This window comes from Heptranchias perlo, chromosome 35, assembly GCF_035084215.1.
Source record: "Heptranchias perlo isolate sHepPer1 chromosome 35, sHepPer1.hap1, whole genome shotgun sequence".
In the NCBI taxonomy this organism is placed as follows: Eukaryota; Metazoa; Chordata; class Chondrichthyes; order Hexanchiformes; family Hexanchidae; genus Heptranchias; species Heptranchias perlo.
Genome location: NC_090359.1, coordinates 10690604 through 10705221, shown reverse-complemented (window position 1 = coordinate 10705221; position 14618 = coordinate 10690604). Strand labels below are relative to the sequence as shown.

General features: G+C 46.0%; 1 protein-coding gene, 1 long non-coding RNA gene and 1 other non-coding gene across 4 annotated transcripts in view; 1 reads left to right on the top strand and 2 right to left on the bottom strand.

Annotated features, from left to right (window-relative positions):
* The window catches only part of LOC137302345 (zona pellucida sperm-binding protein 3-like), a 1023493-nt gene extending 1009827 nt beyond the window's left edge, over positions 1-13666 (top strand). Inside the window, exons 1-7 of one of the 2 annotated variants that reach the window (XM_067971981.1) lie at positions 12266-12366; positions 12458-12635; positions 12721-12847; positions 12929-13008; positions 13091-13212; positions 13284-13418; positions 13505-13666. In XM_067971981.1, the coding sequence (XP_067828082.1) occupies positions 12360-12366; positions 12458-12635; positions 12721-12847; positions 12929-13008; positions 13091-13212; positions 13284-13418; positions 13505-13623 (768 nt within the window). In that variant the 5' untranslated portion in view covers positions 12266-12359 and the 3' untranslated portion in view covers positions 13624-13666. Of the gene's footprint in view, positions 1-12265; positions 12367-12457; positions 12636-12720; positions 12848-12928; positions 13009-13090; positions 13213-13283; positions 13419-13504 lie in introns of those variants that run through there. The other variant, XM_067971982.1, reaches the window with a different exon arrangement.
* The window catches only part of LOC137302350 (uncharacterized), a 413555-nt gene that overhangs the window by 334329 nt on the left and 64608 nt on the right, over positions 1-14618 (bottom strand). The gene's annotated exons all lie outside the window — the stretch shown is intronic.
* trnad-guc (transfer RNA aspartic acid (anticodon GUC)) lies at positions 6991-7062 on the bottom strand. The gene has a single exon. It is a non-coding gene; the product is annotated as a tRNA-Asp (tRNA).

Sequence of the window (14618 nt, the reverse complement as noted above, 5' to 3'; positions counted from 1 at the left end):
TTTACATTTTCTGTTGAACGCTCGCCCAATTCAGCTGTTTCAGCCCCACTGTGAACTGCACTTTGAGACTTCCTCTTGGAATAAAATATAACCCCTCCCGCTCATTCCTCACTTCGGGAGAATGAGACCGACCATCAAGGAGAGATTTTCTGATCCTGTCGTTGAATCTCATTTATATTCAACATTCCTTGAACTCTCTGCCGGGGGGATTCAGAGCTGGGGTTCGCCATGAACCAGCTTCCCCTCAATTCCCAGCTTTATCAGTGAATCGACCAATGAACGCTCGAGAGAGCTCAGGTTATATTAATAATAAAAACAGAAAATGCGGGAAACACTCAGCAGGTCAGGCAGCATCTGTGGAGAGAGAAACATCCTTTCAGGCCGATGACATTTCATCAGAAATCTCTCCACAGATGCTGCCTGACCTGCTGAGTATTTCCAGCATTTTCTGTTTTTACTTCAGATTTCCATCATCTGCAGTATTTTTCTTTTGTTTTACAGCTTGTATTAATGTTCTGCTGATGATATCTTAATATTATCTTATTTTTGGCCACTTTAATTAAGTTCACGGACAAATTCTTCCATCAACCCTTCTCCCACATCACTTCTCTCTCTCATTCATTCTTTTCTCCTTTCAATCCAGAAGAGGGCGGGAATCAGAGCTCACCCCCCGAACCCTCCGCACACAGACCCCCGTCTACCACTCCTTCTGATCCAAGAGACAATTCAATATATTACACTCTGGAGAACACTGAAAGCTGACACACTAGGGGAGATCGCACGGTGTTGGACACGGAGTGAAATAAACTGAAGTGTTTATAAAAAGTTACAGATCACAACACGTGTCTCTGTCTCTCTCCGCCATCCCGGCCTGTGCTGTGTTTTTCGTTCTCACCCAATGTGTTGCTGGTAATTTTGTGGAAGTGCATGACGGGATACTTGACCATATTAACTCTTTATTAACTCACATGATAGGATTAGCCACAAACACAAAGTAAGCACAATTGTGTAATTGCGTTTGAGCCTTGGTATGTTGATAATGAGGCCTAGCACAGCCAGGCCTTCCTTGAGAGAAGGACAGAATATAATAATAATAGAGTTGATGAATGGCCATGAAGCCTTGAGACTGGCTCCAGCCTTACTGATAACAAGGAACAGGAATGCAGAGAGAAAGAAAATAGCTGACATCTGCTCAGGCCTACGTGATGTCTATGGATGTTCGGCGGCTGGCTCACTACTTGATTGACCAACGACCTGAGCCAATAAAGAATGTACGTGTACGCCCATATTCTGTAACAGGTGGGCGTTGCCTCATGAATTGTATGAACATGAACTGATTCATTGACTCGGCGAAGTTCCACCCTCAACCATTGTTTGAGGTGCACTTCCACTTGTATACAAGTTGGGGTTCAATAAAGTTTCTCCTTGTACTACTTGTTTGGGTGTTAATGCATTTGTATAGTGTTAAGTTTCGACAGTTTTCATCAACATCTTTGAATGTGGCAGCACAAGTTGGTGAAACCGTTAAAACAGCATCCGGTTCCTTGGCTTAATAATAGAGAAATAGAGTACAAAAGCAAGGAAGTTATGTTAAACGTTTATAAATCATTGTTCAGGCCTCATCTGAAGTAATGTGTCCAATTCTGGGCACTATAACTTATTAAGGATGTCAAGGTCTTGGAGAGGATGGAGAGGAGATTTCCCAGAATTATACCAGGGATGGGGTTTAGTTGTGTGGAGAGACTCGAGAACCTGGGATTGTTCTGCTTCGAGCAATGAAGGTTAAGGGTAGAAATAGAGGGAAATAAGCAGGTTTTTTTACACAGCAAATTGTTATGATCTGGAACGCACTGCCTTAAAGGATGGTGGAGCTCGATTCAATCGTAACTTTAAAAGGAGAATTGGATAAATACTTGAGTATCTCTCCACAGATACGACCTGACCTGCTGAGTGTTGCCAGCAGTTTCTGGGTTTATTTTTGTGCGTTCACTATCGCAGTTTTCCTGACAACCTGCAACTTGCCTCAAGGGCGCAGCTTCAAGCACAACTTTCTTGTGCTCTTCTCACACACAAGATCGCACTTTACTTTCCGACACACGCGCTTTAAAATCTGCCGTTTCCGCACACAGCGTCCTGCGCCACGAGAATTTGAAAGACCTTCCGCTCATGGCCTGTAATCGCTCCTTTTTCCCCACAGGCGCTCTTTACATTTATCCTCTACTCGATTCAATCGCACGTTTCAACAGAACTATTAAGATCAAGGCGGAACACTTCCGATCTTACTGCACCGCCCCAACTTGCCAAATGTGAACCTTTCAACCGCCATTCGCAGCTCTGTAGCGCTGCCCGTCACTCACGCAACTCAACTGCTGAGAGAAAAGAGCCAACAAGCATCAAAACAAAAACCAGTTCTTCAGTTACCATCCCCTGGATCACAAGATTCCCCAAGTAAATTTCGTGAACATTCGGGCGGCTGTCTTTCCAGAGACCAGCCCTGCTTTCGTCGTGTTTGTCTGTCGAGCGGTCACGCAGATCGAAATGTGTCGACTGATTTCAAGGCACAAATGAACATTGGTGTGAATGGGACATGTGCCCAATAGAAACAGCGGTCGGAGCAGAACAAACTTAAAGGAGTGAGATCGTGATAGTGAATGTTAGAGTCGGCAATGCCGCAGGAAAGTTTCCATGAAATGGAAGGAGGAAAGTAAAGGCGGCCTATTGACTGTGGAAGGAAGAAAAAGCTGGGAGAAGAGGCGGGTTTGAACTGTGGAACATCAAGTCCAGGCATGTGAGAGAGGTGGGATTTTACGGAATTGAAAGGTTTCACCAAAACATTTTTCTTTCATATTGTAAAGATTGATTTCTTGCTGCATCCACTCAGCACATGTGGCGAAGGAAAAAAATCGGTAAATGAAACTCTGTGGAGACTCGGATTCGCTCCGATGTTACTGCGACCACAACGCAGAGTGTTAACCACAAAACGATCACGACGCAGCACATGAGGTGTGGCAGTTGTGCCCCAACAACATTAATGGCACGCATGACACTGCTGAGAAAAGAAAGATTTTGGTGATGAGGCTAAAATGTTCAACAGCTCAGATTATGGCAGCGCAGAGACTGGAGCCTAAATCCAGCGCCTTGGACCGCTCGGCCACGCTACCGCTTCACAAGAGTGTTGTCCAGAATCTCGGAACTGGTGATTGAAAAGCGGCTTTCCGACTCTGACCTTTGAGTCCAAGATTTTTGCCTTGAAAGAATCAAATAAAAGGGCTTTCTTTGCACTGTTCTTGCGACCAGGTGGCTGAGTGGTTGAGGTGATGGACTGCTAATCCATTGAGCTTTGCCAGCATGGTTTTGTATGCCAGCCGCGCCATTGCTGCCTTTTTTTAATCGTTCATGGGATGTGGGCGTCGCTGGCGAGGCCACCATTTATTGCCCATCCCTAATTGCCCTTGAGAAGGTGGTGGTGAGCCGCCTTCTTGAACTGTTGCAGTCCATGTGGTGAAGGTTCTCCCACAGTGCTGTTAGGTAGGGAGTTCCAGGATTTTGACCCAGCGACGATGAAGGAACGGTGATATATTTCCAAGTCGGGATGGTGTGTGACTTGGAAGGGAACGTGCAGGTGGTGTTGTTCCCATGTGCCTGCTGCCCTTGTCCTTCTAGATGTTAGAGGTCGTGGGTTTGGGAGGTGCTGTCGAAGAAGCCTTGGCGAATTGCTGCAGTGCATCCTGTGGATGGTACACACTGCAGCCACAGTGCGCCGGTGGTGAAGGGAGTGAATGTTTAGGGTGGTGGATGGGGTGCCGAACAAGTGGGCTACTTTGTCCTGGATGGTGTCGAGCTTCTTGAGTGTTGTTGGAGCTGCACTCATCCAGGCAAGTGGAGAGTATTCTATCAAACTCCTGACTTGTGCCTTGTAGATGGTGGAAAGGCTTTGGGGAGTCCGGAGGTGGGTCACTCACCACAGAATACCCAGCTTCTGGCCTACTCGTGTAGCCACAGTATTTATATGGCTGGTCCAGTTAAGTTTCTGGTCAATGGTGACACCCAGGATGTTGATGATGGGGGATTCGGCGATGGTAGTGCCGTTGAATGTCAAGGGGAGGTGGTCAGACTCTCTCTTGTTGGAGATTGTCATTGCCTGGCAATTGTCTGGCATGAATGTTACTTGCCACTTATGAGCCCAAGCCTGGATATTGTCCAGGTCTTGCTGCATGTGGGCACGGACTGCTTCTTATCTGTGGGGTTGCGAATGGAACTGAACACTGCGCAATCATCAGCAAAAATCCCCATTTCTGACCTTATGATGGGGGAAAGGTCATTGATGAAGCAGCTGAAGATGGTTGGGCCAAACACACTGCCCTGAGGAACTCCTGCAGCAATGTCCTGGGGCTGAGATGATTGGCCTCCAACAACCACTACCATCTTCTTTTGTGCTCCGTCTGACTCCAGCCACTGGAGAGTTTTCCACTGAAGCGGCAGCTGAACGGATGGTCTCAATCTTTGTGACAAAATAGTCCAGGAGCTCCTCGCAAATTTTGTGGTGAGGGTGGAGGAGGCAGGGGGTGCAAGAAGTCGGTTTGTGGTCGAGAAGAGATACCGGGGGTATCTTTGGATTCCTGGATAATCCTGGAATAATGAGCAGTTTTCTGTCTCTCTCTGTTTCGGGCTGGTGAATTAGCCCGGGTCTGTTCACAGGGCGATTCTGCGTTTTATTTCTTCCTCATTATTGTGGTTCTGATATCGAGGTGAGGATTTTAAAATCTGCTCGGAGATCAGTGAAATTAAATCGTAGAAAGTGAAAAAGTCCGAGTCAGTTTTTCACTGTATTTTCTTCATTCGATGTTGCTGATAAATGAAAGTGAAGCTTCTGAAGGCAGACCTTCCCGTCGGGGAATTGACCCCAGTCTCCAGGGTGATAGACACTGATACTCACCACGATACTAACGTGGAACTGGTGCCGGAAGGGCATGTACGTTCACCACAGATGCTTCACGTTTCAGTAAATCTGTTTAAACTATTCTTTTGATGACAGTTTGTTTAACTTTCCACGGACCACTGTTGAAAGAAGATTTACCGACCACTTTTCCGTCTCATGTTGGATCATGATGTGGGGAGCGCGGGAGAGAGTGAGACAGAGAAAGACCGACTCAAGAAAACATAGAAAATATGAGGCACATACACAGACAGATAGACACAGACACGCATACACATGGAGTGACTCAGAAATATGGAGAGACAGAACATGGATAATTTGGCTGATTTTTGTTCTATTTCTGTCGTAGATTTCGTGAAATCTCACAGATCAATGAGCATAAAACTCGAGGTGTTCAATGCTGTGGAATTTTAATTCACTTCAGAATTATTAATTCCACAAGAAACTTGTTGAATTTTGAAACGCAGAGATGAACACGTTGATAAATGACGGGATCTGAAGTCTCTCAGATTCGAACCTGTGCGAGGGAAATGAATGAAATTTTAATCTGTCACCTTAACCACGAGTCAGTTAAAATCACAATCGCTCTGCATCCAGTCTCCAAACAGTCTCTGTTCAATAATATTCTGAAAGCGACAATCAGCTGTTTATTTTTCTCTGTAGTTTTTTTTAGGAAGAAGCTCGGCGAAGACATAAAATTAAAAGTTGGCGTCTTATAAATGCTCACCACGATAAGAGAGAGAAAGAACGAAAGAAAGACAGAGTCAGTTGTTCGTTGTCTAACAAAGAGAAGGAAATGTAAAAGGTTCTTTCAACAGTGGCCCGTGGAAAATTAAACAAACTGTCATCAAATAAATCGTTGAAGAAATTCACTGACACATGAAGCATTTTTAACACCATCTGGGGTGAGTGTAGAATCAATGCAGTAGTTCATCGTTAGTATAGTGGTGAGTATTCCCCGCCTGTCACTCCGGAGACCGGGGTTCAATTCCCCGACGAGGACGTTAAATTTTCGCCGCCTGTCAAAGTTTTTATCTGTAACATTGGATGTGGAAAATGCAGTGTGAAACTGACTCGGAGATTCCCACTTTCCTCAATTTAAATGAACTGATATTCCAGCGGTTTTAAAATCTGCTCTCCGCGTCACTCTTCACCTCGATCTAAGACTGGCTTCTGTGATGGTGGGGACATCGGGAGGAGGCAGAGATGGATCATCCACTCGGCACTTCTGGCTGAAGATGGTTGCTCACAGTTCAGCCTTGTCTTTTTTTTGCACTCACGTGCTGGGCTTTCCCATCATTGAAGATGGGGATGTTCACAGAGCCTCCTCCCGTTAGTTGTTTAATTGACCACCACCATTCACAACTGGGTGTGGCAGGACTGCAGAAGATCCGTTGGTTGTGGGATCGCTTAGCTCTGTCTACAGCATGCTGCTTCTGCTGTTTGGCAAGTCGTCCTGTGTTACTTTCAGGTTATTGGTGGGTGTGTGTTTGTGTGTACATGCCGGTGTGTCTGTGTGTGAGTGTGTATGTAGCTATGAATGTGTGTGTTTGTGTATGTGTGAATATGTCTGCGTGTGTCTCACTTTTTCTACCCGTTTCTGAGTGTCTCTCTCTTTCTTTCTTTCTGTCACTTTTTCCCTGTTCCCCACATAATTTTTCTCTGGACCTTGACTAACAAAGAGACAGAAAGGAAGTCTTCTTTCAACAGTGGCATGTGGAAAGTTAAACAAATTGTCATCAAAGAAGTCGTTAAAATAGATTCACTGAAACATGCATCCTTTTCATTGCTGTATGTGAGATCTTTCATGTCTGCGCCTGTTCCGAGACCTGTCTCTCTCTGTTTCGGGCTGGTGACAGCGCGATTCTGCGTTTTATTTCTTGCCCATTATTGTGGTTCTGACATCGAGCTGAAGCGTGAGGCAGAGAGCAGATTTTTAAAATCGCTGTGAAATCAAATTGGAGAAGTGGGAAAGGCCGAGTCAGTTTTTCATTGTATTTTCAACATCCAATATTGCAGATAAATGAAAGTGAAGCTTCGAAAGCAGCAATAACCTCCTCGTCGGGGAATTGAACCCCGGTCTCCCGCGTGACAGGCGGGGATACTCACCACTATACTAACGAGGAAGTGGTGCAAGCTTTTAACGTACATTCACCACAGATGCTTCACATTTCAGTGAATCTGGTTCGATCAAGGGTTCGATCAAGATGAAATCTCCCTCGACACAGTCACAGAGGATGTAATTTGTGAATTTGACAAGGGTCGTTTCAGTACTGTGGCAGGAGTGGAAGCCTGATTGGAGGGATTCAAACATGGTGTTGTGGGAAAGATGGACACGGATTTAGGAGGCAAAAACACATTGAAGGACTTTGGAGAGGAAAGGGAGGTGGGAGATGGGGCGGTCTTTTGAAAGGACAGAGGGTCAAGGGTGGGTCTTTTGAGAAGGAGGGTGATGACGGCAGATTTGATGAGGAGGGGGCAGTACCTGAGGAGAGGGGACCGTTAACAATGTCAGCAAACATGGGCCAGGAAAGGAGGTTGTGTATTCAGAAGTTTGGAGGGAATAGGGTCGAGGGAGCAGGAGGTGGGTCTCATGGTCAAGATGAGCTCAGAGAGGGCATGAGGGGAGATAGGAGAGAAACTTGGTGAGCTCCCGGAAGGGAGGGGAACGGCAGAGGCAGCTGAATGGATGGTCTCAATCTTAGTGACAAAGAAGTCCGTGAGCTCCTCGCACTTGTTGTTGGAGGTGAGGGTGGAGAGGGGATGGGAGAGGGGTTTAAGAAGATGGTTTGTAGTGAAGAGAATCCGGGGGTTATCTTTACATTCCAGGATGATCCTGGAATAGTGAGCAGTTTTGTCAGAGGAGACAGGACCCGATAGTGCTTTATGTGGTCCAGCCAGATCTGGCGATGAATGGCCAAAGAATAGACAGTTGGGAATTTGAAAGTGCCGTTGTAAGTGACTTGGGGGGAGAGTTTTTTCCAGGGATGAACACAGAAGGAAGTGGGTTAGTCCCACTCCCCGGCTCTTTCCCCACAGCCCTGTGAATTTTTTCCGGTCAAGTATTTATCCAATTCCCTTTCGAAAGTTACTATTGAACCTGCTTCCACCTCCCTTTCAGGCAGTGCATTCCCGATCATAAAAACTCGCTGCGTAAAAAAATCTCTCCTCATTCCTCCCGCCTGTGGCTTTTTTTCCCATTTATTTTTAATCTGTGTCCTCTGGTTATTAACCCTCCCATCACTGGAAACAGTTTCTCCTTATTTCGTCTGTCAAAATCTTTCATAATTGTGAACACCGACATTAAATCGCGCCTTAACCTTCTGGGTGTTGTCTCAGTGCCCTTGTTGTTGATTCCTCCTTCCATTCCCATGTGGTCTGGTGGTTAGGATTCCTGGTTTTCCTGCAGGTGGCGTGGTTTCAACTCCCGGTGTAGGAATAACAGCCTTTTAATCCCAGCCTCCCAATTTGCCTGCAGTCCGAGCTATGGCTGCTGCTTCCTCCCTCGCTTCTGTGTCAGTCCCACAATCACACTGACAAATGAGGCAGACCACAGCTCTTAAAGGGACAGTGCACCAAAAACACAGTCCCACAAGCTGAAGGGAAGCAAGCAACAATCTCCCGACAGGTCACTCAGCAGCTCATGGCCAAGTATTTGTCTACAATCCTTTTAATATTTACTGTGAAGCCCGAGTCTCAGTGAAACACACACAGAACATTCTGGAAACACTGGGAGCTGGAACCCACACCCTTCGAAACGCCAGCCTGACTCCCTGGTGTTACTCTCACACCCGGCGAGTCATGAACCAGATTGTGCCACTCCCAGACTAACTGATGACCACAGCCTCAGCCCTGGATCCCAGTCTGCACCATAACCGCAGCCTGTTTTGCTAACAAGTCTATTATGTGATACTTTATCCTCCCGTAATCTCTCCCTGCATAGAAACTCCCCGACCCATAGAAAGTGGGGTGGGATTCCTGAGTTCATTCTGTGATGTGCATTGGCGGAGTGGGACTGCATGGATTGATCTTCCATAGAGCCGGTAATCACTCGATGGGCCGAATGGCCTCCTTCCGTGCTGTAACCTTGCTATGATTCTATGATTCCATATGGGTGGAGAGGGTTACAAGGAAGTGATCGGAGATGGCCTTATCCATGATTGAGACGATGGGAGTAGAGAGGCCACGTGAGATGGCAAGGTCGAGGGGGTGGCCATGAATATGGGTCGGGGAGTTTCTATGCAGGGAGAGATTAAGGGAGGATAAAGTATCACATAATAGACTTGTCAGCAAAATTGAAGCCCATGGGATTAAAGGGACAATGGCAGCGTGGATACAAAATTGGCTAAGGAGCAGTAAACAGAGAGTAGTGGTGAACGGTTGTTTTTCAGACTGGAGGCAAGTATACAGTGGTGTCCCCCAGGGCTCGGTATTGGGACCACTGCTCTTTTTGATATATATTAATGACCGGGACTTGGGTGTACAGGGTATAATTTCAAAGTTTGCAGATGACAGGAAACTCAGAAATGTAATAAACAATGTTGAGGATAGTAACAGACTTCAGGAGGACATAGACAGACTGGTGAAATGGGTAGAAACATGGCAGATGAAATTTAATACAGAGAATTGTGAAGCGATACATTTTGGTAGGAAGAATGAGGAGATGTAATGTAAACTAAATGGAACAATTTTAAATGGAGTGGACGAATAGAGAGACCTGGGGGTGTAGTTACACAAATCTTTGAAGGTGGCAGGACAAATTGAGAAGGCTGTTAAAAAAATCAAGTGGGGCCCTTGGCTTTATTAATTGAGGCACAGAATAGAAAGGAAGGAATTGATACAAAATCTTAATAAAACACTGGTTAGGCCTCAGCTGGAGTATTGTGTTCAATTCTGGGCACCAAACATTAGGAAGGATGTCAAGGCCTCAGAGAGGATGCAGAGGAGATTTACTAGAATGGTGCCAGGAATGAAGGACTTCAGTTCTGTGGAGAGACTGGAGAAACTGGGGCTGTTCTCCTTAGAACAGAGAACATAAAGTGGAGATTTGATAGAGGTGTTCAAAATTGTGAAGGGTTTTCAAAGAGTAAAGAAGGAGAAAATTTCCAGTTGCAGAAGGGCAGTTACAGGTCAGATGGGGAGCAAAGCTCCCTCCACACTGTGACATCAAACACTCCCAGGAAAGGTACAGCACGGGATATATGCAGATGTCGCTCCCTCCACACTGTCAAATCAAACACTCACACGGCAGGTACAACACGCGTTAGATACACAGTAATGCTTCCTCTACACTGTGCAGTTTAGATCTCGCCTCAGACTTCAGATAAAAGGTTGGTTTCCTGGACACTCTGCTGGTGTCTCTCTGCATCTCTGTACCCAGTTACACCGCTCCCTACCTCCCTCTGCTGGTGTCTCTCTGTACACAGTTACACCGCTCTCTACCTCCCTCTGCTGGTGTCTCTCTGTATCGCTGTACAAAGTTACACCGCTCTCTACCTCCCTCTGCTGGTGTCTCTCTTTATCTCCGTACTCAGTTACACCGCTCTCTACCTCCCTCTGCTGGTGTCTCTCTGTATCGCTGTACTCAGTTGCACCGCTCTCTCCCTCCGTCTTTTTTCTTTTCTTTTTTTCTTATTTTTCGAAAGAAACTTATGAAATAGGACAATGGAAGTGATTGAATGAAAGCAGGATCAGAAAGATATTGAGTTTTTTTCTGAAAGACATCCAATCGTATCACAACAGCGACTCATTGAATTGGAGTCAGGTGACTGCAGTGTATAAAAGGTGTTGGTTGGTGGGTAAAGGAATAGTTGAGTTGTTTGGTATCATGGGGGATTTTGTAGTGAGAGCTTTGTTCTCGGTGCTGGTGTTCGTTGGAGTGGTTTGTTGCTCTGATATTTGGGAACAGTTTAGAGGCCAGAGATTTCCATGGAGAAGAGTAAAACCCACCCCTGTGCCCCAGAGAGTCCCTCTCCCGGTGCCTCCCTTTGGTTCCCATTTCAGTGTGTCTGAGGGGAGAAGTCTGTCTCCACTGCAGACTGTGATGGTGCAGTGTGGAGAGCAGAACCTGCTGGTGAGGGTAGACATGGATTTATTTGGAACCAGGCACCTGATTAAAGCTACTGACCTGACCCTGGGGACAGCAGGTTGTCGGCCAACTGGGATCCACTCTCAGAACCACACTGTCCTCTTTGACTATGGGCTCCATGAATGTGGCAGCAGATTGCAGGTAATGTGATTCCTCAATTCTTGCTCCAATTTCACTGTGTCGTTTACTGCCCACTCTGAATTCATTAACGTCGGCTGAAACTCCAGCCACTGAGGAGATCCCTGAATGAAATCTGTGTATGAATTCTTGCCCACTGTTAAATATCACCCTGTGTGAAACAACTACTTTATATTGACCTGTTAATCTTAGCTTTATATTTAAAAAGAACTTCAACTTGTCACTGAGGGACTGCATCTTTCTTAAATGGGTCATTACCACTCTCTAACTCTGAGATTCAATTCTATTGACCTTGAACCTTTACCGACATTCCTCCAAACCAGTCTGTTCTTTTGTGCCTCAATTGATTTATCTTTTCCTTGCCGTCTCGTGGATATTCAGGCCTGTTGCCTCAACTTGTGGTCAATGAATGTTCAATGTGGAAGTTCCTGTTGAGACTTCTCTTGAAAAATGAAACAAGTGGAATAATAATTGGGATACAATGTATTAAAGGGGAACTCCACTTTTGGTTATTACTCCTGCCAATCCCCTTGATTCCACGGACACAGATGAGATTTAAGTGATGTTGTTTTGTGCTCCATATCAGGGTTAACTTGAAGCCCCTTAAGGTGAAAGCTCTATTCTATGTGGGAAAGAATGCTCATCAAATCTGGCAGTGCCAATCATTTCAGGGTTTCTGACTGCAGGCCTGAAGTCCCCTGTTGCAGAAGGTGGACTGAGCAGAGCAACAGAGGCTGCTCGAGGCAACTTCAACCAATGGTGGAGCTGCTTCAATCATGTGTCATTGAGGAACAGCTGAAACCCCTCAAACTGCTGCTGAACAGGGCAGGAAAATGACCAGAAATAGCTTTTGTCCAATGAGACCAGCTCTTCATTCCTTACCCTGATGTCTTTCAGATGGCTGGAGATTTCCTGGTCTACACCACCCACCTGAACCACACCCCAAATGCTCATGGATCTGTCATTGTGAGAACGAATGGAGCTATCATTCCCATTGAGTGCCATTATTTTAGGTAAGAAACTTTACTCTGTGGCAAATAAGGTCTACAGCAGGTGCAGTTCTCTGAAGTTGTCCTGAAATTACTCTCCTGTCCTTCAAGGAAGGGCAATGTGAGCAGTGACCCTATCAAGCCCACCTGGATCCCATTCAGCTCGACCAAGTCTGGAGAAGGGCTTCTGTCATTCTCACTGCGTCTTATGAACGGTATGTGATGGGTGGATGGGGAGTGCTTTTCTGTCGTCTCCCACTGGGAGTTTCACCCACTGTCTCCAACCCTTGTCCTCTTGTACTTCAGATGACTGGCTTACAGAGCGCACCTCGACTGTCTACTACCTGGGTGACCTCATTCACATTGAGGCCTCTGTTTCAATGACCAACCACATGCCCTTGAAGCTCTACATTGACAGCTGTGCAGCTACATTGAGCCCAGACAAGGATTCCACCCCAAGATACAACATCATTGACTACCATGGGTAAGGAGCTCTCTGCTTTCTCCAGCTGGTTATGTCTCAATGGGTTCACTAAATTCACTTTGTCCCTTTTTTAATCTATCTTCAGTTGCCTCCTGGACAGCAAAGCTGAGTACTCCTTTTCAACCTTTGTGTTGCCAAGAGGTGAACGTGAGCTGGACAAACTCCAGTTTGACCTGGATGCGTTCCGCTTCTTTGGAGATGACCGTTCCTTGGTAAGAGGAAGGCAAACATTGGGGTTCCCCATGTTGGGAGGAGGTCACTAAATAACAACTTGTATTGAATGTGTCCCTCAGATTTTCATCACCTGTCACCTGAAAGTTGCTGCAGTGGATCGGAGAGATTCCATGAACAAAGCTTGTACTTTCCAGAATATGTAAGTTCCCTCTCTTGCTCAGGGATGTGTTGTATTAAAGGGTGATGGACAACCTGGTTGATAAACTGATTCTCTGGTTTAGCTGGACCCCATTGGAAGAATCCAACAATGACGTGTGTGCCTGTTGTCATCTGGGTAACTGCAGTGCCACGAGGGAATTCCGACTTGATTCCAGAGGAAGGAGGGATCTTATATCTGGACCTGGTAGGACATTGATCCTCTATATGTTGGAGGTCACCCTTTACCCTCTCTAACTGGAATGTTTGATATTGCAGAGAGTGATGCTGAATTGAAGTGGGAGGGTGAGGCCTTACTTGGACCCCTAGTCATTCTGGATCCTGATGTGACAGACCTGGCAATTGAGCCCCTTAATGAGGTTGAGCAAAGGATGCAGCAGAGGTCTCTGGGTGGTGAGTTGGCTGACTGCTGGTTTCCATTTTCCCCTCAGTATTTCCTTCATTCACTCTGACCTTTGGTTTCTTGTTCTATTTTTTAGGTGTGGAGTCTGAGGTGATCCTAATTCTGGCCGTGACTGTGACCGCTGTCTCTCTGATCTCTGCTTCTTTGATCGCCTTGTTCCTGTACAGGAAACACAAGCAAACCCAGTTCAACTAGTTATCAAATGACCAATAAAGCAGTGACTACTTGTATCTTCTAATGGCTGGTTGCTCATTTTTCATTATCTGGCTCCAATCAGCATGCAATGAGTGCTCAATTCTGTTGGTAACACTCTGCACTCCTCCACAGTTCCTCCTGTTAGTGAAATGGGTTTTAATGGGTCCATGTAAGTCGTGGCAGACTGGCTGGTAATAATGTATCCAGGCCCAGTCCAGGGATGGCTGCAGCAATGGGTGAAGGCTTGCCAGGCCCTCATTGTGCAGGTCAATGAGCTCTGAAGGAACAGTGGGACTGGCCTGAGGGACTGGTGCCGGCTGGTTGACGGCCCAATCTCTCCCTTGGTGCTCCGCAGCCATTGATCACTCGAATCCCCACACGGGCTCAAAACTCCAGTTAAACTCTCCCTTTTGGAGCTAATTGTCCAAACACCAATCGGATTGAGAGTCGGTGGACTTGGAACTCTCTTCCAAGATTGAAGATCCCTGTCCCTGATGTAAAGATTCTTGTTTAGTGGGGGTGGGGCTCCAGGTAGATTTCAAATGCTCAGTGTGAAGGTTAATGTACACAGGGGGCAATGATGTGCCTATTGGGTACAGGCACAGTGAGAGGGCGAGGGATGGGGAACCCAGAGGTTGTGACTTAACTCTGTTGGATTTGAATTTCACCTGTCTTCTTGTGAGCAGACAGAAGTTTCTCATCTTCAGCTTCCCCTCACGACAGGCCCTGAAGATTTTATTGCAATTTGAAAATAGGATGAACTATTTACATTATTATCATTCACTGTATTTGAAGAGTGATCATAGGAACAGGAGAAGGTCATTTAGCCCCTCGATCCTGGTCCACCATTCAAAGAGATCATGGTTGATCTATGACATAACTCCATATACCTGCCTTCGTCATATCCCTTACCTTTTGGGTCACAATTTTAATCTGAGATAATAGATTTAACAACTGAGCTAGCATCAACTGCCATTTGTGGAAGAGTGTTCCTA